This window comes from Schistocerca americana, chromosome 5 (genome assembly GCF_021461395.2).
Source record: "Schistocerca americana isolate TAMUIC-IGC-003095 chromosome 5, iqSchAmer2.1, whole genome shotgun sequence".
Taxonomy (NCBI): domain Eukaryota; kingdom Metazoa; phylum Arthropoda; class Insecta; order Orthoptera; family Acrididae; genus Schistocerca; species Schistocerca americana.
This window is the reverse complement of record NC_060123.1, coordinates 223616465-223638769: the sequence shown is the minus strand read 5'-3', so window position 1 is coordinate 223638769 and position 22305 is coordinate 223616465. Positions and strand designations below refer to the sequence as shown.

General features: G+C 45.0%; 1 protein-coding gene across 1 annotated transcript in view; it reads right to left on the bottom strand.

Moving 5' to 3' along the window:
* The window catches only part of LOC124615421 (guanine nucleotide-binding protein G(o) subunit alpha), a 533614-nt gene that overhangs the window by 45547 nt on the left and 465762 nt on the right, over positions 1-22305 (bottom strand). The window contains exon 5 of the mRNA XM_047143294.1: positions 8520-8648. Coding sequence (XP_046999250.1) covers positions 8520-8648 — 129 coding nt within the window. The remainder of the gene's footprint in view (positions 1-8519; positions 8649-22305) is intronic.

Genomic DNA, 22305 nt, shown 5'->3' with positions numbered 1-22305 from the left:
ATATGCATGACATGTAATACATTGGACATATCCGAGAGAACAGACACCACCGAGATATATACAATCATGCTCATAAACTAAGGCTAATTGCAGAATGTGGTGCCACACAACGTGGCACTACACAAAACTGGCGCTAATAGCATAGGCACATAGGGAACACAAACGACACAGATCTGTAAGTCTACGGTATTGGTGATAAGTTGAGAAAACAGTCCCGAAACACATGTGCTACAAAACGCCACTGTTTCCTGGGCATGTACCCCGACATCAGTATGGGATATGATCACCATGCACACGTACACAGGCCACACAACGGGTTGACATACTCTGGATCAGGTGGTCGAGCAGCTGCTGGGGTATAGCCTCCCATTCTTGCACCAGTGCCTGTAGGAGCTCCTGAAGTGTCGTTGGGGTGCAGCGATACGTCGACCGAGAGCATCCCAGACGTGTTTGGTGGGGTTTAGGTCTGAGACACAGGCAGGCCACTCCATTTGCCTGATATCTTCTGTTTCAAGGTACTCCCCCACGACGGCAGCTCAGTGGGGCCGTGCGTTATTGTCCAACAGGAGGAAGGTGAGACCCACTGCACCCCTGAAAAGGCGGACATACTGGTGCAAAATGACGTCCCGATACACCTGACCTGTTTCAGTTCCTCTGTCAAAGACATGCAGGGGTGTATGTGCACCAATCATAATCCCACCCCACACCATCAAACCACGACCTCCGTACAGGTCCCTTTCAAGGACATTAAGTGGTTGGTATCTGGTTCCTGGTTCACGCCAGATGAAAACCCGACGAGAATCACAGTTCAGACTATACCTGGACTCGTCCGTGAACATAACCTGGGACAACTGTTCCAATGACCATGTACTGTGTTCTTGACACCAGGCTTCACGGACTCTCCTGTGATCAGGGGTCAGTGGAATGCACCTTCCAGGTCTCCGGGCGAATAAACTATGTCTGTTCAGTCGTCTGTAGACTGTGTGTCTGGAGACACCTGTTCCAGTGGCTGCAGTAAGGTCCCGAGCAAGGCTATCTGCATTACTCAGTGGCCGTCTGCGTGCACTGACAGTGAGGTATCGGTCTTCTTGTAGTTTGTACACTGTGGACGTCCCGTACCGTAGCATCTGGACAAGTTTCCTGTCTGCTGGAATCGTTGCCATAATCTTGAGAGCACAATTTGTGGCTACGACCTGCTGTGTCTGACCAGCCTCCAGCCGCCCTAGTATTCTACCCCTCATAACGTCTTCAATACGTGTTCTTTGAGCCATTTTGAACACACAGTCACCATTAGCACGTCTGTAAACGTCTGCACACTTATTCGCTGCAACGTACTCTGACATGCACCAACACACCTCTGCGTATGTGGACTGCTGCCAGCGCCACCGTGCGACGACCGCAGCTCAAATGTACCACATGGTCATATCCCGAGGTGATTTAAAGCCGCAAACCGCCCACCAGAGCGTTGTTTCACCAAGTATCACCATTATCCTTATTTTATGAGCATGAATGTAGAAGAAAAGTTCCAGTGATTATATGTCCGGAAGCCAATACCTGTTGAAATGATAATCTGTCCTCTCATTGCCATCTCTCTGTTACCGTAGCAGTAGACGCTATAGGCAGAAGTGGTTAGCAAGTATCGTTACACATCCTTCACCCCTTCGTCGTAGTGATTTATGCACTATTTCAAATATATCTGGTCCATCTGGATTGCGCCACATGCATTAGTTACACGGTTCTGTAACATCCGCACGTTGCCGACGGTTTGGACACTGTTGCCTTTAAATGGCCCCTTAGCCAGAAATCCAAACGACTGAGAGCCCCTGTGAACGGGAGGCCATGCTACCGGACCTCCCACAACAGTCCATCGCCCATGAAACGTTGCGGTTATATAGTGTCGCACAACCAGTAGAAACTGGGATGGTGCACCGTAGCACATTAACCACAGTTGTTGTCTCCCTGCAAGGGTAACGTCCTCCAGTAGCGCTGGTAATTAACGCGCAGAAACCGGCTATATAGAGCACGTTTTAATCTGGTAAAGTATGTAGTCATGAGTTAGTCATCTACACGGATAGTTGTTTGTTTGTTTTGTTTTAGGGCGCAAAAACAACTAGGCCCATACGCGCCCGGTACACTGATAGTGAAACAATGTTGATGCTTCACCTCCATGACCAGTGGAAGATTTGCATCTGCTCACACCTGCGCACTGTGGTAATTTACTATGGCATATCTTGTTAATCCTGCCTACACAACCTAGCACTACACATTAATCGTCACAAGTCTATATCTCTAAGGGTTTTGAAATCATCATAGGAATTTCTCTTCTAGTTTTGACCAATGCTAGCTCCTGCAGAAGTAAGTGACACTTTCTTTGTACCCTGTACAAGAGAAACTATCGTGAGAAGCTTGAGCATATTTGAGTCTTCCATGGTGATTCTCGTATTTTAATCGCTGTCTGTGCTCTGGTGCTCAGTGTAGCCCAATTTTAACATTTTTTGACTTCCTGCTGCTGTGGGTAGATGGTATGGTGAGGAAAGTGCGGAAAACTGTATCCGATATTTAGACTGATGGCGTCCTGTACTGGACGAATGCTCGTGGTACTCACGGCAATTCATTTTTGAGGCAATTCGGTGCATGATGATGATACTACAAGGTGTTTCACAATGTTTTGACTATTTCAAGCCGCCTGTAGTGGCCGCACGGTTTGAGGCGCCATGTCACGGATTGCGCAGCCCCTTCCACCGGAGGTTCGAGTCCTCCCTCGGACATGGGTGTGTGCGTTGGTCTTAGCATAAGTTAGTTTGAGTTAGTTTAAGTAGTGTGTAAGTCTAGAGACCGATGAGGTCAACATTTAAGTCCCTTAGGAATTCATATACATTTGAACATTTGAAGGAACACCGCGAAGGAATTATCCGAATGGGACGGAAATCGGGAAATGTGATGTACATATATAGACAAACAAATGAGCAAAATTTGAGAAAAACAGGATGATTTATTCAAGAGAGAGAGAGCTTAAGAAATTGAGCAAATCAATAACGCATTGGTCCACTTCAGACTCTCATGCAAGCAATTATTGATTCACAAGCTGCGACATTGTCGCGAATAAAACAGTGACCCGTATATACAATAAGTTTCGAATAACATACAAACTAATCGAGAAACATAGTTGAACATTTTACACAAGGTACAATATTTATTCAAGTTTACTTACGAAGTACTACATACGACAAATGACGACCAATCGCGATTTCGCAATACTCGAGGCGTTTCACCCAGTTTTTGAAAACATCTTTCGTAACTGCTGGAGGAATTCTGGAAATTTCATAGTGAAAATAATTTAACTATTGGAAGCTTCTCGGCCGGTGGGAGTTCACTTTCGCCTTCAAATAACCTCATAGGGAAGTCTAGCACGGTTAAATCAGGCGAGCGAGGCGGCCATTCGACACGAGAGCGTTTGGATGATAATGGGAAATTCCTCGGTACTCATTTTGACAGGAGGCTGAGGGACTTGGTGTGGTTCTGGAGGGGCTGTAACGAGGAAACGTCTGGACCCCTGAGCAGCACTGAACGTGGGACCTGCAGAGCCAAAGTCTACTGTTCTATCCGCGAGACCATTACGGCCACAATGAAAATGTTACGGGAATAAGTTAAACAATAGCTCAAAAAAATTGCACATGGCTGTCCTACATACAATCGGCTTCTTCAAAATACACTCTGAAACAAAAAAGGACGCACCGCGAAGGAATTATCCGAATGGGACGGAAATCGGGAAATGTGATGTACATACGAGGGCGGTTCAGAAAGTAACCTCCGATTGGTCACAGTTCGGGTTGTGGGGGGAGTAGCGACGCCATCTGTACGTTCACGCACTCAACAGGTCAGTCGGCATCAAGCCGTGGTCGAGTGAACGTCGTACCTGCGCTAGTTTAGTTTTTGTGGCAATTTGAAATGTGTGCTGCAATAGAAAACCCCGCCAAATGTGAAGTGCGTGCTGTCATAAGGTTTTTTACAGCCAAAGGATATTCTGCAGCAGCTATTCATCGTGAGCTTTGTGCCGTGTACGGACCAAGAGTTATGAGTGAAGGAGTTGTCCGTGAATGGGTACGTTTATTTAAAAGTGGACGAGAAAACGTTCATGATGAAGAGAGGAGTGGTAGACCATCATTGGTGACTGACGAACTCGTTCAGACAGTTGATGCAACCAAATGTAGAGACTCTTCGTGCTCGTATTGTGGACGGCTGTGATACAATACGCCATTCTCCAGGGCTGCATCAGCGCATCAGGGATTCCATGCGACGGAGGGTGGATGCATGTATCCTCGCTAACGGAGGACATTTTGAACATGTCCTGTAACAAAGTGTTCGAAGTCACGCTGGTACTTTCTGTTGCTGTGTGTTTCCATTCCATGATTAATATGATTTGAAGAGAAGTAATAAAATGAGCTCTAACATGGAAAGTAAGCGTTTCCGGACACATGCCCACATAACATATTTTCTTTCTTTGTGTGTGAGGAATGTTTCCTGAAAGTTTGGCTGTACCTTTTTGTAACACCCTGTATAGACAAACAAATGAGCACAATTTGAGAAAAACAGGATGATTTATTCAAGAGAGAGAGAGCTTAAGAAATTGAGCAAATCAATAACGCATTGGTCCACTTCAGACTCTCATGCAAGCAATTATTGATTCACAAGCTGCGACATTGTCGCGAATAAAACAGTGACCCGTATACACAATAAGTTTCCTTTAATTTACGTCTATGGTCTCAAACTTTTTGTTAACAGATTACCATCATCAGATTTGTTTCATAAAAACAAAGTCCTAATGTACTGCAGCCATAGCGCCGGCCGAAGTGGCCGTGCGGTTAAAGGCGCTGCAGTCTGGAACCGCAAGACCGCTACGGTCGCAGGTTCGAATCCTGCCTCGGGCATGGATGTTTGTGATGTCCTTAGGTTAGTTAGGTTTAACTAGTTCTAAGTTCTAGGGGACTAATGACCTCAGCAGTTGAGTCCCATAGTGCTCAGAGCCATTTGAACCATTTTACTGCAGCCATAGTGTTTTTATAAAACAGATCTGATGATGGTAATCTGTTGACAAAAAGTTTGTAACCATAGACGTAAATTGAAGGAAACTTACTGTTATTGATTGATAGAGTTGTTGGAAGTCCTCCTGACGGATTCGTGCAACATTCAGCTCAGTTCGCGAGTCAGATCGTCAAAATCCCGAGATGGTTAGAGAGCTCTGCCAGAAGTGCTCCAAACGTTCTTAGTTGGGGAACTTCCTAGCCAAGGTACGGTTTAGAAAGCACGAAGACAAGCATTAAAGATTCTGACCGTGTACGGGTGGGCGTTATCTTGAGAAATGTAAACTCAGGATGGCTTGCCATGAAGGGCAGCAAAACGGGGCGTAGAATATCGTCGACGTAGCGCTATGTTGAAAGGGTGCTGCAGTTGACAATCAAAGGAGTCTTGGCATGAAAAGGAATGACACTCCAGACCGTCACTCACCGTTGTCGGGCCATATGGCGAGCGACAGTTAGGTTGGTATCCCACCGCTGTCCGGACAGTCGTAGACACATCTTCAGCCTGGAATCTGCTTGATTGGTATAGAATTGTCTTTAGTGATGAGTCCTGCTTCGACGTCTCATTTTGTTGCTCTCCACGCCAAGCCAACGTAGGCTCACATTTCAGAAAGACAAGATTTCAGAAAGATAAGATTAAAACTGAAGAAACTGCGAAAAGGTGGGAATTTAAGGAGATGGGACCTGGATAAACTGAAAGAACCAGAGGTTGTACACAGTTTCAGGGAGAGCATAAGGGAACAATTTACAGGAATGGGGGAAAGAAATACAGTAGAAGAAGAATGGGTAGCTTTGAGGAATGAAATAGTGAAGGCAGCAGAGGATCAAGTAGGTAAAAAGACGAGGGCTAGTAGAAATCCTTGGGTAACAGAACAGATACTGAATTTAATTGCTGAAAGGAGAAAATACAAAAATGCAGTAAGTGAAGCAGGTAAAAAGGAATACAAACATCTCAAAAATGAGATCGAAAGGAAGTGCAAAATAGCTAAGCAGGGTTGGCTCGAGAACAAATGTAAAGATGTAGAGGCTTATCTCACGAGGGGTAAGATAGATACTGCCTACAGGAAAATTAAAGAGACCTTTGGAGAAAAGAGAACCACTTGCATGAATATCAAGAACTCGGATGGAAACCCAGTTCTAAGCAAAGAAGGGAAAGTAGAAAGGTGGAAGGAGTATATAGAGGTCTATACAGGGGAGATGTTCTTGAGGACAATATCATGGAAATGGAAGAGGATGTAGATGAAGATGAAATGGGAGATATGATACTGCGTGAAGAGTTTGACAGAGCAGTGAAAGACCTAAGTCGAAAGAAGGCCCCGGGAGTATACAACATCCCATTAGAACTACTGACAGCCTTGGGAGAGCCAGTCCTGACAAAACTCTACCATCTGGTGAGCAAGATGTACGAAACAGGCGAAATTCCCTCAGATTTCAAGAAGAATATAATAATTCCAATCCCAAAGAAACAAGGTGTTGACAGATGTGAAAATTACCGAACTATCAGTTTAATAAGTCACAGCTGCAAGATACTAACACGAATTCTTTACAGACGAATGGAAAAACTGGTAGAAGCCGACCTCGGGGAAGATCAGTTTGGATTCCGTAGAAATGTTGGAACACGTGAGGCAATACTGACCCTACGACTTATCTTAGAAAATAGATTAAGAAAAGGCAAACCTACGTTTCTATCATTTGTAGACTTACAGAAAGCTTTTGACAATGTTGACTGGAATACTCTCTTTAAAATTCTGAAGGTGGCAGGGGTAAAATACAGGGAGCGAAAGGCTATTTACAATTTGTACAGAAAGCAGATGGCAGTTATAAGAGTCGAGGGGTATGAAAGGGAAGCAGTGGTTGGGAAGGGAGAGAGACAGGGTTCTAGCCTCTCCCCGATGCTACTGAATCTGTATATTGAGCAAGCAGTAACGGAAACAAAAGAAAAGATCGGAGTAGGTATTAAAATCCATGGAGAAGAAATAAAAACTTTGAGGTTCGCCGATGACATTGTAATTCTGTCAGAGACAGCAAAGGACTTGGTAGAGCAGTTGAACGGAATGGACAGTGTCTTGAAAGTAGGATATAAGATGAACATCAACAAAAGCAAAACAAGGATAATGGAATGTAGTCGAATTCAGTCGGATGACGCTGAGGGAATTAGATTAGGAAATGAGACACTTAAAGTAGTAAAGGAGTTTTGCTATTTGGGGAGCAAAATAACTGATGACGGTCGGAGTAGAGAGGATATAAAATGTAGACTGGCAATGGCAAGGAAAGCGTTTCTGAAGAAGAGAAATTTGTTAACATCGAGTATTGATTTAAGTGTCAGGAAGTCGTTTCTGAAAGTATTTATATGGAGTGTAGCCATGTATGGAAGTGAATAGTTTAGACAAGAAGAGAATAGAAGCTTTCGAAATGTGGTGCTACAGAAGAATGCTGAAGATTAGATGGGTAGATCACATAACTAATGAGGAGGTATTGAATAGAATTGGGGAGAAGAGGAGTTTGTGGCACAACTTGACTAGAAGAAGGGATCGGTTGGTAGGACATGTTCTGAGGCATCAAGGGATCACCAATTTAGTATTGGAGGGCAGCGTGGAGGGTAAAAATCATAGAGGGAGACCAAGAGATGAGTACACTAAGCAGAATCAGAAGGATGTAGGTTGCAGTAGGTACTGGGAGATGAAGAAGCTTGCACAGGATAGAATAGCATGGAGAGCTGCATCAAACCAGTCTCAGGACTGAAGACCACAACAACAACAACAACAACACCCCCCTCTCCCGACACGGCGAGAGTTTCTACTGCTTGTCTTCGCGCTTGCCAAATAATACCTTGGCCAGTAAGGTAGCCGGATCTCGGGCAGGGTCCTCCAAACAGTTCAGGATTTTGACTGTCTAACACTAACGACCGAACTGGACAAAATTTTGCACGATGTCCCTCAGGAAGGCATCCAAAAACACTGTCAACCAATACCAAGCCGAATAACTTATTGCATAAGGGCCAGACGTGGACCAAGACGTTATTGACTTGCTCAATTTGTGAAGCTCTTTCTCTTGAATAAATCATCCAGTTTTTCTGAAACTGTTTTTCAGCACATCGCATGCACTGATTTCCATCCCATCCGGATAATTCCTTCGTGGTGAGTCTTTTTTTTTTTTTTGTCTTAGAGCGTATAAACATAGAGACCAGATGCCAGAGAGGCCCTCAGATTATTCTGTGAAGGAAAGGGCTGGAACGAGGTTCCCTTGGCTTCGTAAGGCCAACTGGAAAAAAAAAACAAGCCACATAATATTGTTATCTGCGAATGAAGAATTAATGGAAGCCGAAGATTATGTAACCAGGAGCCAGAGAAGACGCAGGGAACTGCAGGTGTGGATACTAGCAGTAAAAAAAAAAAAAAAAAAATCGGATACGGAAGTATCTACTTTGAATTGCGGACTTACTTGAAGTTGAGGTTTTTGAAGGAGAAGTGCACCTCGACGATGCCCGTGGTCTTAACTCGTGTCCTGAGGATGTCCTGTTCCGTTGGTTGGTAGTCCTTGGCGCCCAGCCGGTCCAGGTCATCCAGGAAGCTGCGAACAGAACGGAGGCACTCTGTAAAAGCGCCGACTACATTGCCACTACAAACGTGCATCCCACATCACAGTCAGAGGAAGTAATACATCAAAGTTCCGTGTAAAAGGAAGATCATAACAGTTTAATGTCCAATCGATAACGATGTCATTAGAGATGGAGAGGATGGGAAAGGAGAAAAAGTAAGCGTCAAAAGAACCATCCTCGAATGTCCCTCTAGGAATCTAGGAAAACCTTTGTCTGGATGAGCAGATGGGGAAATGAACCGCAGATGAAATGAGTCCCTGTGCTTCCGAATGGAAATCCAGAGTCTCACCAATGCTGTGCCAACTCGCTCGGTAAAGGCCAATATTTTTATAACTGTAGGACCAGGGTTATTTAGGCTGCAGCAGTACGGACGGGGGAGAGGAAGGGGCATGTATTACAAACGTTTAAAATAAACTCATGCTCATAAAATAATGATAATTGCAGAATGTGGTGCCACACAACGTGGCACTACACAAAACTGGCGCTAATAACAAAGGCACATGGGGAACACACACGACACAGATCTGTAAGTCCACGGTATTGGTGATAAGTTGAGAAAACCGTCACGAAACACATGTGCTACAAAACGCCACTGTTACCTGCACATGTACCCCAACATCAATAAGGGATATGATCACCATGCACATGTACACAGGCTGCACAACGGGTTGGCATACTCTGGATCAGGTGGTCAGGCAGTTGCTGGGGTATAGCCTCCCATTCTTGCACCAGTGCCTGTCGGAGCTCCTGAAGTGTCCTAGGGGTTTGAGGCGTGCAGCGATACGACGACCGAGAGCATCCCAGACGTGCTCGATGGGGTTTGGGTCTGGAAAATAGGCAGCCACTCCATTCGCCTGATATCTTCTGTTTCAAGGTACCCCTCCACGACGGCAGCTTGGTGGGGCCGTGCGTTTCATCCATCAGAAGGAAGGTGGGACCTACTGCACCCCTGAAAAGGCGGACACACCGGTGCAAAATGACGTCCCGATACACCTGACCTGTTTCAGTTCCTCTGTCGAAGACATGCGGGGGTGTACTTGCACCAATCATAATCCCACCCCACACCATCAAACCACGACCTCTATACAGGGACCTTTCAAGGACAGTAAGGGGTTGGTATCTGGTTCCTGGTTCGTGCCAGATGAAGACCTGGCGAGAATCACTGTTCACACTATACCTGGACTCGTCCGTGAACATAACCTGGGACAACTGTTCCAATGATCATGTACTGTGTTCTTGACACCAGGCTTTACGGACTCTCCTGTGACCAGGGGTCAGTGGACTGCACCTTGCAGGTCTCTGAGCTAATAAACCAGTCGTCTGTAGACTGTGTGTCTGGAGACAACTGTTCCAGTGGCTGCGGTAAGGTCCCGAGCAAGGCTACCTACAGTACTCCTGGCCGTCTGCGGGCACTGATGGTGAGATATCGGTCTTTTTGTGGTGTTGTACACTGTGGATGTCCCGTACTGTAGCGCCTGGACACGTTTCCTGTCTGCTGGATTTGTTGCCATAATCTTGAGATCACACTTCGTGGCACATGGAGGGCCCGTGCTACGACCTGCTATGTTTGACCAGTCTCCAGTCGTCCAAGTATTCTACCCCTCATAACGTCATCAATGTGTGTTCTTTGAGCCATTTTAAACACACAGTCACCATTAGCACGTCTGAAAACGTCTGCACACTTACTCGCTGCACCGCACTCCGACATGCACCAACACAGCTCTGCGTATGTGGACTGCTGCCAGCGCCACCGTGCGACGACCGCAGGTCAAATGCACCGCATGGTCATACCCCGAGGTGATTTAACCCGCAAACCGCCCACCAGAGCCTTGTTTCACCATGTATTAGCATTATCCTTGATTTATAAGCATGAGTGTCATAAGCTTTCTTCATGGATACACTTCTACATGTGCTCCGTTTCTTGCACATAGAACGTCTGGGTGATGCTCTATTTCTCTGTATTTGTCAACATCTCTTCCATCACCACCTCTACAGCATTGCCGGCCCGAGTGGCCGTGCGGTTCTAGGCGCTACAGTCTGGAGCCGAGCGACCGCTACGGTCGCAGGTTCGAATCCTGCCTCGGGCATGGATGTGTGTGATGTCCTTAGGTTAGTTAGGTTTAATTAGTTCTAAGTTCTAGGCGACTGATGACCTCAGAAGTTAAGTCGCGTAGTGCTCAGAGCCATTTGAACCAATCTACAGCATCTCTTATTGGTGCCATAAGATGTTGCCCAACATGAGCTCATGAGCCTAACACTTTACTCTCAACGCAACCCCACAAAAATGTCAAGAGCGCTTATATCTGGCGAACGTAGTGATAATGATATTGGACCATCTCTACTGATCCATATGTCAGGAAAGCTTTCACCCAAGAACTGGCGAACAAACAACCATTAGTGTGGCTGTAAGCCTTCTTGTGCTACCACTAAACTCGATTGAAACGAGGGTCGTTCCACAAGTCATGGAACTATGGTGTATCGTGCGGGCGTGTGGCATCACCGTAATCGCAGTAAATACATTCGAAAGCCCATGTCAATCATTACCGAAATCAACTGACAGATTTCGACCTCATGCGAGGGTGGCTCGGTACCAGCGCCTGAAGCATTGAGTGATGTTGTCTGTGCTACAGGATGGGTCCTTCCCCACCCACTCCACTCACCAGATCTCATTCCACAACTGAGTAAACCATTCCGTGGAAGGCGCTTTGCAAACAGAGCGAATGTCCTCAAGACATTTCGGCGACAAGTGGAACACACTGATTGCAACGCCAATGGCATTCAGTGGCCTTCTGCACCGTTCGCAACGCTATGTATATGTACTGGGGGACTATTTTGAAGAACAGTAGTTGACTTTGTTTCATCTCTGTTCCATTTCTATTTGTACACAATAAATTTACTCAGAGTTCCAATGCGTGTGTTTCATTTCAACCTTTGCCGTGACCTCCTATTCTAGTACCCTATTTTATGTTGGCATTCAGATACACACTGCCATTCCGGTTCAATGAACATCGTGGAATTCTCGTGTTGTCGCATTTTCGCACGATATATCATAGTTGTCATGACTTATGGTATAACTCACATAATCGTGTTGTGCATTAAGCCATATCCCCTTCACTTTCAGGCTGTCCCTTATCTGCTGTACCACGATATCTGGATTCTCCGACACTCAGATATGGACATTTTGCTCGCTTCATAGGAAAAACTTTGTTAAGGTTTGTCTGCGACGATTCATTCCAGAATCGTCCTAGCAAATTGAACACGTCTGGACCCATCACCTGGCTGCAAAGTTTGCGCAACTTGCATTTTGTGCTGCGTTCCCAGGCGGTCGCCTTACCATTTGGTTGACGACATATGGAAGTTTGGGTCTCGCGATAAGCAGGAAATCCGGGTTCGAGTCCCGGTCCGACACAAATTTTCATTGTCGTCATTCCATTCTACAGCTGATGAGTGTTACTGAGCTGTTGCAACGCGTTCCAAACATTATCGGCCTTCTTGGAAAAATACAGCAAATATCAATTACAGATTGACGAACTTCACAAGGAGTGTTCCCGCACCTTGTTGCTGATTTTGTGCAGATATTACACCGATCAGCCATAACATTATGACCACTGGCCGCGACGACGTTGGATGCCGCCTTGTGGCGTTGCAGTCACGTCACGCGGTAGCAAAAGTATGTAAGCGGAGCAGACACGCACGGAGGATCAGCCTAGGGAAGATATGGGCTGCAAATGGAGAAATCCATTGAGATAATAGAGTTTGACAAAGGACAGATTACTATTACGCAGAGCCTGTGAACGAGTATCTCGAAAACGGCGACGCTGGTCGAATGTTCACGTGCTACTGTCGTGAGCATTTACAGAAAGAGGTAGAAGGAAAGTGAAACTACCACTAGGCGCTAAATGGTCGGACGTACACGACTCTTCACAGAACGTGGGGTTCGGAGGCTTGTGTGCTCTATAAAGTAGGATAGATGGTGATCTGTGGCATCTCTGTCAAAAGAGCACAATGCTGGTGGACGCACAAGTATTTCGGAGCACACCGTTCATTGTACATTGTTGAACATGGAGCTCCGCAGGAGACCACTCCTACACGTTCACGTGTTGACCCAACGACATCGTCAATTGCAATGGGCACGAGACCTTCGTTATTCGACTGTCGTTCAATTGAAACGTGTCGGCTCTTCGTGTGAATCATATTTCCGTCATGGAGGTGAACGGCGGCTCGAAACGTGCAGCGCGCCACGGACGCTGGCTGGTGGGAGCAGTCTTATGCTATGGGAGGCATTCTCCTGCGCTTAAATGGGACCTATGGTAGTAATCGAAGACACGCTGACGGCTGAGAACCATCTGCATCCCTTCATGCTTGATGTCTTCCCCAGCGGCGATGTCATTTTTCAGCACTGTAACTGTCCGTGTCTCGGAGCCAGAATCATGCTGCAGTGGTTTGAGGAGTTTTGTAGTGAACTCACGTTGATGTCTCAGAGATTAAATTCGCCTCGTGTGAATCCTTTGGATCACATCTGGGTCGATATCGGGCGACATCATCGCGTACGCAAATCAGCGGCTCGTTATTTACGCGAATTACATGGACCGTGCGTAGACATCTAATGCCACAAACCTATCAACAAACTGTCGGATCCCTCATACGAAGTATCAGCGATTCATTCAAAAGACGGACAAGCAAGCTATTAAGCAGTTGGTCATAATGTTTTGGCTCAACACTAGAACTTAGAACTACTTAAACCTAACAAACAGAAGGACATCACACACATCCATGCCCGAGGCAAGATTCGAACCTGCGACCGTAGCGGTCGCGCGGTTCCAGACTGTAGCGCCTAGAACCGCTCGGCCACACCGGCCGGCATTTATTTTTTATTTAATTTTTTTTCACGACATTACGAACTGCCCGTCTGGTCATTGAAATGTTTGTTCTCTTTCTGTAGTCTTGGCAGTTGTCATACTATACATACAGAATATGAGTTACGTGGTAAGAATACGTTACCGTCGGAAGTAAAAGTGATAAATAGTGAGAGCATGCGAGATACCAAATAGACGTCTCACAGAAATGAAGACAATAAATGTACGGGTGTGAACTGTTACAACAAAGGATTTCAAGACTCAAAACTTCCAAAACGGAACGCAACTTTAAAAACGTTTTGACAGAGCACAGAGAAATTGTGTAGTTGTGAAACTGTAGCGTTCATTTGTTGTAGCTTACGTGGCAATCTATTATGGTCTCATCATTTCCTTGGGAGTGATCTCATTCACATTCATACGAACACTTGAATCGGGCAAGGAGGCACATCTCCCTTACTTACCAGGCGTACAGATTAGGTGCGTCGATAAGAAAAAGAAAAGAGAAAGTAGAATTATCGTTTGGCATCGATGGCCGGGAGGCCCCATCCGCGGAAATTCGGCCGCAGAGTTGCAAGTTTTATTTCAGGTGACGCCACATTGGGCAACTTACGTGTCGGAGATGATGAAGACAACATAGCACCCAGTACACGAGCGGAGAAACTCTACAACCCCGCTGGGAATCTAATCCGGGCCCGCTGCATGGTGGGTAAACATGTTACCTCTCAGCTAAGCAGGCGGACGCTTTGATAAGAGATTCGTATCATATGACACGTGTATTGTCACTAATGCTGTGTATGACACACCAGACGTGTTTTCTGGTGGAGGATTCGATTGAACTGTCGCTTTGTCATCAAACGTTTGCGAAAGCCACTTCCTTTCGGGTGCTAATAGAGTAGTTGTGCAAAATCAACTGTCGTTATAGGTCCCTTCCTTAACCTCGCTGTTCCAAATGGACGTTACACCACGACAGAGGCAAAATATCTGAATACCGCGAACACTGGAAAAGAACGAAAAAATTGGCTCGAGGAAGGTTTGAGCACGGTTTGCCCGCTTGGCAGTCCAACTTCGTGACCATTTATCCACGACGCCTTTGCTGTTTGAGGCTGCTATATATTGCTGTTCTTGGCCTTGGACCGTTCACTGTTTCTATTTTGCTTTTTTTTTCACAGTTCAGTGCACATTCTTCCTGTTTTTATGCTTCATCTGTGTTCAGTTTTTGAAGGGTTGTCCACTCTACTCTCTTACCACTAGATCTACGGGGGTGCGATGGGCAGGTTCCCTTGTCAGCTGTCCATCCGCCATGGTCGTGGCACCACTCTCTGTTGCTGTTGTGGTGTTAGCGGCACCCTACGTCTGGCTGCTAATAGTCTCCGGTCAGTGGTGCGGGAAAAACAACATTCGACAGTTCAAACCCGCGCCCGGCCATCCTGATTTAGGTTTTCCGTGAGTTGCCTAAATCGCTTCAGGCAGTTGCCGGAATGGCTCCTCTGAAAAGAGCACGGCCGACTTCCTTCCCCACCCTGTTCTAAACCGATGAGACCGATGATCTCGCTGTTTGGTCCTCTCCACCAAATCAACCAAACAAAACAATATTTTAGCGAGCCATTAATTGTTCTCTGATTGCAGTCGCAGATGTCTAGGAGTGCGATGTGTTTAGTGCACAATACAGCGATCCTCTCTTGTTGTGGTCAATCTGGTCGACTGGAACCTTGACGACGAGTATACATGTGCCCTCACGTTGCCATAAAGTCCAACATTGGGCAGCTCTCACATCCGAATGCCGCACAAATCTGGATGTTATAAGGTTCGACAAGCCGCCTAAATGGAGACCCACAATAAAGCCCCTTTAAAACTCTGTCAGATGTCGATGATGCTGTGTCACATGAGTACGGGCATTTCTGTGTCCTTCCCTCCGATAACTCAGCATCTGACTCTGTTCACACCCCTTGCTCACCCTACCAGTTCTGGTAACAACATGAAACACGAACAATACTAATCCACTCTGGTACCTATTCTACTTCTCACAGAGAATTACAACTCTAAGCATTTACATATTCGCCGATGGTTTACATGTGTACGAAGTTACATTGACATCCGACCATGTCTTCTGGATCTTCATGTTTGTTGTCAGGTTCAAAATGGTTCAGATGGCTCTGAGCACTATGGGACTGAACATCTGAGGTCATCAGGCCCCTAGACTTAGAGCTACTTAAACCTAACTAACCTAAGGACATCACACACAGTCATGCCCGAGGCAGGATTCGAAGCTGCGGCCGTAACAGCAGTGTGGTTCCGGACTGAAGCGCCTAGAACTGCTCGGCTACAACGGCCAGCTCTTGTAAGGCACTGTAGATATATTGACGTAAGATATACAACATTTCAAACTCATGAATCTGCCAGTTGATGACACACTGTTCAAACTAGTTTCAGAACAACCAAGATATTGACAGTTTTGTGGTGATTATACATAAAGATGTCTTTTGTGAAAGCTGTGAGGCACAACTTACAGAAATATTTTTCGATGAAATGTATACGTTATTATTCCGCCCCGGTCAGCGCGACAGACTGACAATCCTCAGGACCCGGGTTCGATTCCCGGCTGGGTCGGAGATAGTCTCCGCTCAGGGACTGGGTGTTGTGTTGTCCTAATCATCATCACTTCATCCCCATCGACGCGCAAATCGCCGATGTGGCGTCACCTCGCAGGACTTGCACCCGGCGCACGATCTACCCGCCCTAGTCACACGACATTCCCCCCCCCCCCCTCCTTTTTTTTTAATGCGCTGTAAAGAAGGAAAATGAAACTCTACAACGCTGTCATGCAGCCCGCCCGGTTAGCTATGCAGTCTAACGCACTGCTTTCTGGGCGGGAAGGCGTGCCGGTCCCCGGCACGAATCCCTCAGGCGGATTAGTGTCGAGGTCCGGTGTGTCAGCCAGTCTGTGGGTGGTTTTTAAGACGGTTTTCCATCTGCCTCGGCGAATGCGGGCTGGTTCCCGTTATTCCGCCTCAGTTACACTGTGTCGGCGATTGCTGCACAGACACTTTCTCCAAGTACGCGTACACCATAATTACTCTACCACGCAAACATTTCGGTTTTCACTCGTCTGATGTGGAGGGGAAGGGGGGGCGGGGAAGGGGGGTCCACTGGGGGCCGAACTGCACAATAACCCTGGGTTCGGTGTGGCAGCGGTGGGGTAAGTGGACTGCTGTAGCCCGTTGTTGGGTTGTGAACCACTGAGGGCTACTGCGGGGACGAAGACTCTCCGTTGTTTCTAGGTCCCCAGGTTAGTTAGGTTTAAGTAGTTCTAAGCTCTAGGGGACTGTGACCACCAATATTAAGTCTCATAGTGCTCAGAGCCTTTTTTTTTTTTTTTTTTTTTTACTTAGCTTCCTCAGGCGGTCAATTTTATCTCCAGAACACCAAGAATTTTCTAAGTTTTATTTGTCTATAAAAAGGCAAGTACAATAAATTAACTATTCTTATTTCTCTAATTGTCATTGTGAAGGGTAAATACAGCATGTGCATAAGACTTAGATACGTGTCAGTCATGCGAACAAAATTTTTAGCTTATCAAGAAAGTTTAAAAAAATTAGTTCCTCCGAAAACAGATTTGGAATACTGCACATTTAGCCATTGCGACGAATTAACAACTTTCGAACAGTAAACAGAATAACTAGAATAAAAGAATATTTATCACCAATGTGAAGTTATTTAAGATGAAATGGTCTTTGTACTTTTCGGTCAACTTCACCCTAGCGGTCAACTTTACCACATCTGAAGATATTCTTTGTATGCTTAAGCGACACTCTGTAATAATGCATGTATAAACGATGAAAAAATTTTTGTGAATCATTATATACAGTTGCTGAATGCAGCTGGTATATAATTGTTCTACTTTGATACAGATGGCCCGAATGTGGTCAAATTGTGATCGAAATCCATTGCCAAAATAACAAGTACTGGTATGTGTTTCGTTGTGCAATTTCGAATTTTATCAAAGCTGTTCAACAGCGCCTACACAAAACACAGGGTGTATGAGATAGAATCATTCTATTTAAAAAAAAAAAAAAAAAAAAAAAAAAACTATTATGTTATTTGAGATTTGTGCGTGAACAACGTACTGTTGGAAAGAGCAAACTCTCGAGTTTTGCATGGTTCCCGCTAGATAGCAGCAGGGTGCGCCCACTTCAGTTTTAGTAAAAATGGTGTCGGGACAACAGAAAGCGTTTTGTGTTCTACGTTTTGCGCAGTACGGGTCAGTAATAACAGTTCAGAGTGACTTTCGTACTAGGTATGGTCTGGATCCTCCTACAGCACTGAGCATTAGACGATGGTATCTACATCTACATCCATACTCCGCAAGCCACCTGACGGTGTGTGGCGGAGGGTACCTTGAATACCTCTATCGGTTCTCCCTTCTATTCCAGTCTCGTATGGTTCGTGGAAAGAAGGATTGTCGGTATGCCTCTGTGTGGGCTCTGATCTCTCTGATTTTATCCTCATTGTCTCTTCACGAGATGTACGTAGGAGGGAGCAATATACTACTTGACTCCTCGGTAAAGGTATGTTCTCGAAACTTCAACAAAAGCCCGTACCGAGCTACTGAGCGTCTCTCCTGCAGAGTCTTCCACTGGAGTTTATCTGTCATCTCCGTAACGCTTTCACAATTTCTAAATGATCCGGTAACGAAGCGCGCTGCTCTCCGTTGGATCTTCTCTCTCTCTTCTATCAATCCTATCTGGTACGGATCCCACACTGCTGAGCAGTATTCAAGCAGTAGGCGAACAAGCGTACTGTAACCTACTTCCTTTGTTTTCGGATTGCATTTCCTTAGGATTCTTCCAATGAATCTCAGTCTGGCATGTCCGCAGCTCGTGGTCGTGCGGTAGCGTTCTCGCTTCCCACGCCCGGGTTCGATTCCCGGCGGGGCAGGGATTTTCTCTGCCTCGTGATGACTGGGTGTTGTGTGCTGTCCTTAGGTTAGTTAGGTTTAAGTAGTTCTAAGTTCTAGGGGACTGATGACCATAGATGTTAAGCCCCATAGTGCTCAGAGCCATTTGAACCTTTTCAGTCTGGCATCTGCTTTACCGACGATCAACTTTATATGATCATTCCATTTTAAATCACTCCTAATGCGTACTCCCAGATACAATACAATACAACATTGTTATGCTCTCATATATTCAATGGACATAGTATAATTTTCAGATATGGATAGTTAAAGTAAAATAAAAAAAATAAAACTCTTACCAACTCGAATGTTGGTTTGAACGACACGGTAAGTCACTAGGCGTGGTCCTATTAGAGGCAGTACGGCCTTGCCTTCCACCGATCTTTGAACTGTCTAATACAGACAATTATAGCGGACCTTCAGTGTGCAATAGGCTACTAACCACGGTGCAGCGTGGTATTTCGTGGCTTAAACAAAGATTAGCAGAGGGGAAGGACACAATAAATAACAGGAAAGAATCCTTGCAGCCAATGAAGTGTCGAACCACGAACCCTTTGATTTATAGTCTGACATTTACTTACAGAGCTGGCGCAACGGAAAAGTAAATCAAATTACTCTGGGAATACGGCAAGCCGGTGGTTTCTAGAAAAATGGTAGTTCAGTTACTTAGGTCCGATGCAGAAGAGATTTACCATCGCGAGCTGGCACCGTCGTTTCCTTGCGCGTTTTAGCAGTACATGTTGAGTCACGTGTACTATGGCTTGCGACATTTTATGCTCAAATCATGTTGTTTCCTTACGAATTTCAGTATTTTGAAAAACAAAAGAGTTGAAATTCAAATAATTTGAAAGCCCTCTAAAACACTCAATTTGAACGATGTGATGTCTGTGACGTTACTGGCTAGACGCTGCTCCTAATGTCGTAAAGCACATGCACCGTGAATTCTTGTTTTGGAATTTACATCTCGGAAAATGTGTTACAAAGGGTGTGTAGTACCATATTGTACACAAATACATCTATAAAACATCCTGAATAAGTGTTTCCGAGTTTTTCAAAGAATGGGAAGATGCGAAAAATGTGATTGCAACTCGTTCGTACAGATCCAGATGAGATAGTGGTCATAACGTGTGTTTATTTGTGTGAGGATCATGTTGATGTAAGTAAACAAGCGTTACGAACACATTGTCGCTTGTAGCGCCTAACAAGTAGCGTGCTGAACTTCTAACGCAATTTTCTCTAGAGCGATCCTCATTCGCAACAAGTGTTTTTTTTCTTCCCGATCTCTTTGCTTAATATACTGTCTTTTTAAGTGTAATTTTTTTGGTAATAAAATTATGTAACAGCTTTAAATTATATATCATATTAAATATTAAGATCTATTTTCATTTATTATCTTCATTTTACATCTGATCAATTTGAGGTGAATGACAATGATGGTATTAAGAAACTGTATTTCAAGCTTCACATAGCGCTTATTCTGGTGAACTTAAGAAACACTTTAACAATTTCACAATTTCCGACAAGATTATTCTTCCCATACAAATGGTGGAAGACAGTAATTTCCCGCTTCCATCTGTCTCCATTGGCCCTTTTGTAAAGCTGTATGATTCCGACAAAGACAAAAACTGAACATTGCTTGGAACTCATCAGGAAATGTAATAAGACCAGGGCATTATGATAAAACGAAAGTTTGTCCTGTGTTAGCACTTAAAAATCATAGGGTTTCAGCAGAAGTATGCAGTAGAACAACAGATATGTCAAAGCTCTGCTGTGCCAACTGCTTATTTTAGAGACGTAATTTTGCGGTGGTTTAAATTACTCACCTGTAGGAACAGAAAAACTGTAATGTGTAAAGCTGTTGAAGGCAAACACGATGATGCCCTGCAGTTCCCCCACAACTGTTATTAATTTATTGCGCTGTCTGAATATTTGAAAACAGAGAAAAGAGGTACCTGGACAACACCAGAAGCTGTGGCAATAACCACGTCAATTAACAATCAGAATTATCTTTCGAATGAAAAAGTTTCAGCTGCAGTTTATTATGCAGGTTTTCACAAGCTGCCCCGGGAAACCTTTCCAGCATGGAGCAAGCAAATAATCATTTCCAGATTCCCTCATCTTTAAGACAATTCTGCGACTTACTGCTGTGGCACAGTACTTTCGTCCCAGTTGCCATGCAATCCAGCTTTCATGTTTCTTATTTCCGGAACATGAAAATTTGGTTTGTTTTTGAGGAACGAAGAGACCATCGCATCAACTCTCAGAAGGTTTCCACAGTCAGCCTTCACAAAGTTTCTTTCCATTGTTACTTGAAAGCTGTAAATGCGTCTCCCATCACTAAATAACTAAACTGCTCGCAGAAAACACTTCTATAACACACGTATAGCTTCGTCTTACTCCTAGCCTGTGACGTCACCATAGCTGCAGCCAGTAACATAGCGTTTTCCGTCGTGTTAGCAAATCTTGGCATTTAATAAATTTTTAAGCTTTTGTGGCAATTTTGACCGAAAATGAATCTAGGAGAATTGTCTGTTGAGCAGCGCACACATGTTCACAACCCTAGCAGCGGCCGCCGTCAGCCTACCATGGATGCAGTCGGTTTTGATGTGGAATTTTTTATTGAAGAGGCCACGAATTACCCTGAAATATGAGGATTATCTCGAAGGGATTACTAATAAGGTTAAGAAGAGACACACACTGTTTCAAATGTATGGAAGTTTTGCATGAGTTTTGCTGTGAAACATGATCAGGAGAGAAAGGATATAGGCAATTATCGCTGTTAAACTATTTATTTTTTAGCGGTGGTGTTTTTGCTCGAATATGGCCATTCAAAACGTAAATAATTTACTCCCTAGCCAGAGACCTTCATCTAAATCTACAAATATTCAGTGAATAAAAACAGCTTAAAATATATTCTACTATTTTAGTCGATTCAGTATAATCTTTCCTTTACTATATAGTCCGCCCCGATAGCTGAGTGGAGCCGGCACGGTAGCTCAGCGTGTTCGGTCAGAGGGTTTAGCTACCTTCTGTAATAAAAAAACTGAGTGAACGGATCAACGAACAACCAGAACGAGTGTCATCGAACGTCCGCAACGAACAAAGTCAACGAACAATAAAAAAAAGGAAGTGGTCAGCGCGGCGGTGTGTCACGCCAAGGGGCCCGGGTTCGATTCCCGGCTGGGTCGGAGATTTTCTCCGCTCGGGGACTGGTTGTTGCGTTGTCCTCATTATCATTTCATCATCATCATCATCATCAGTGGAAGGCAACGGGAAACCACCACTGGAATCACTTCCCTAGACGGTCATGCGGTGGACCTCTCTGACGAGGCTGCCTCCAGGACAAGACCTACCGTAAGGCAGATCACAAAGTTTTTCCTTTATTATATAGCAGCCACGCTTCGTGCTTCCTTCTGCCTCCGTCCACCGTTTTGCCTTCCCGTCTAGTACAGCTTTACGATTATCTCTGCCATGTAGGCGTGTGTGTACTGAAACGATTTCTGTCACAGCGAACACTCGCGGCTGTCACTCTTTCTTGTGCAATCAGTCTTACGTATTTCGCGGAAAACTGGCGCGCGCTCGCAGGGAGGTGTGAGGAACGCAAGGGTTGTGTCAACAGCCGACTGTGAGTACACAGTGATATAGCAGCAGACAGACCGTGTTTCGTAATAATGAGTGTGACAAATTATGCCAAAACGTGTTGTAAATAGAACCACAAAATGCGCATTTCATTCCGGTAACGGCAACTGTAATGTGGAAAAGTCGCAAAATATTTGTCATAACATGGGAAATAATTTGGAAGCCCATCATATACATCCG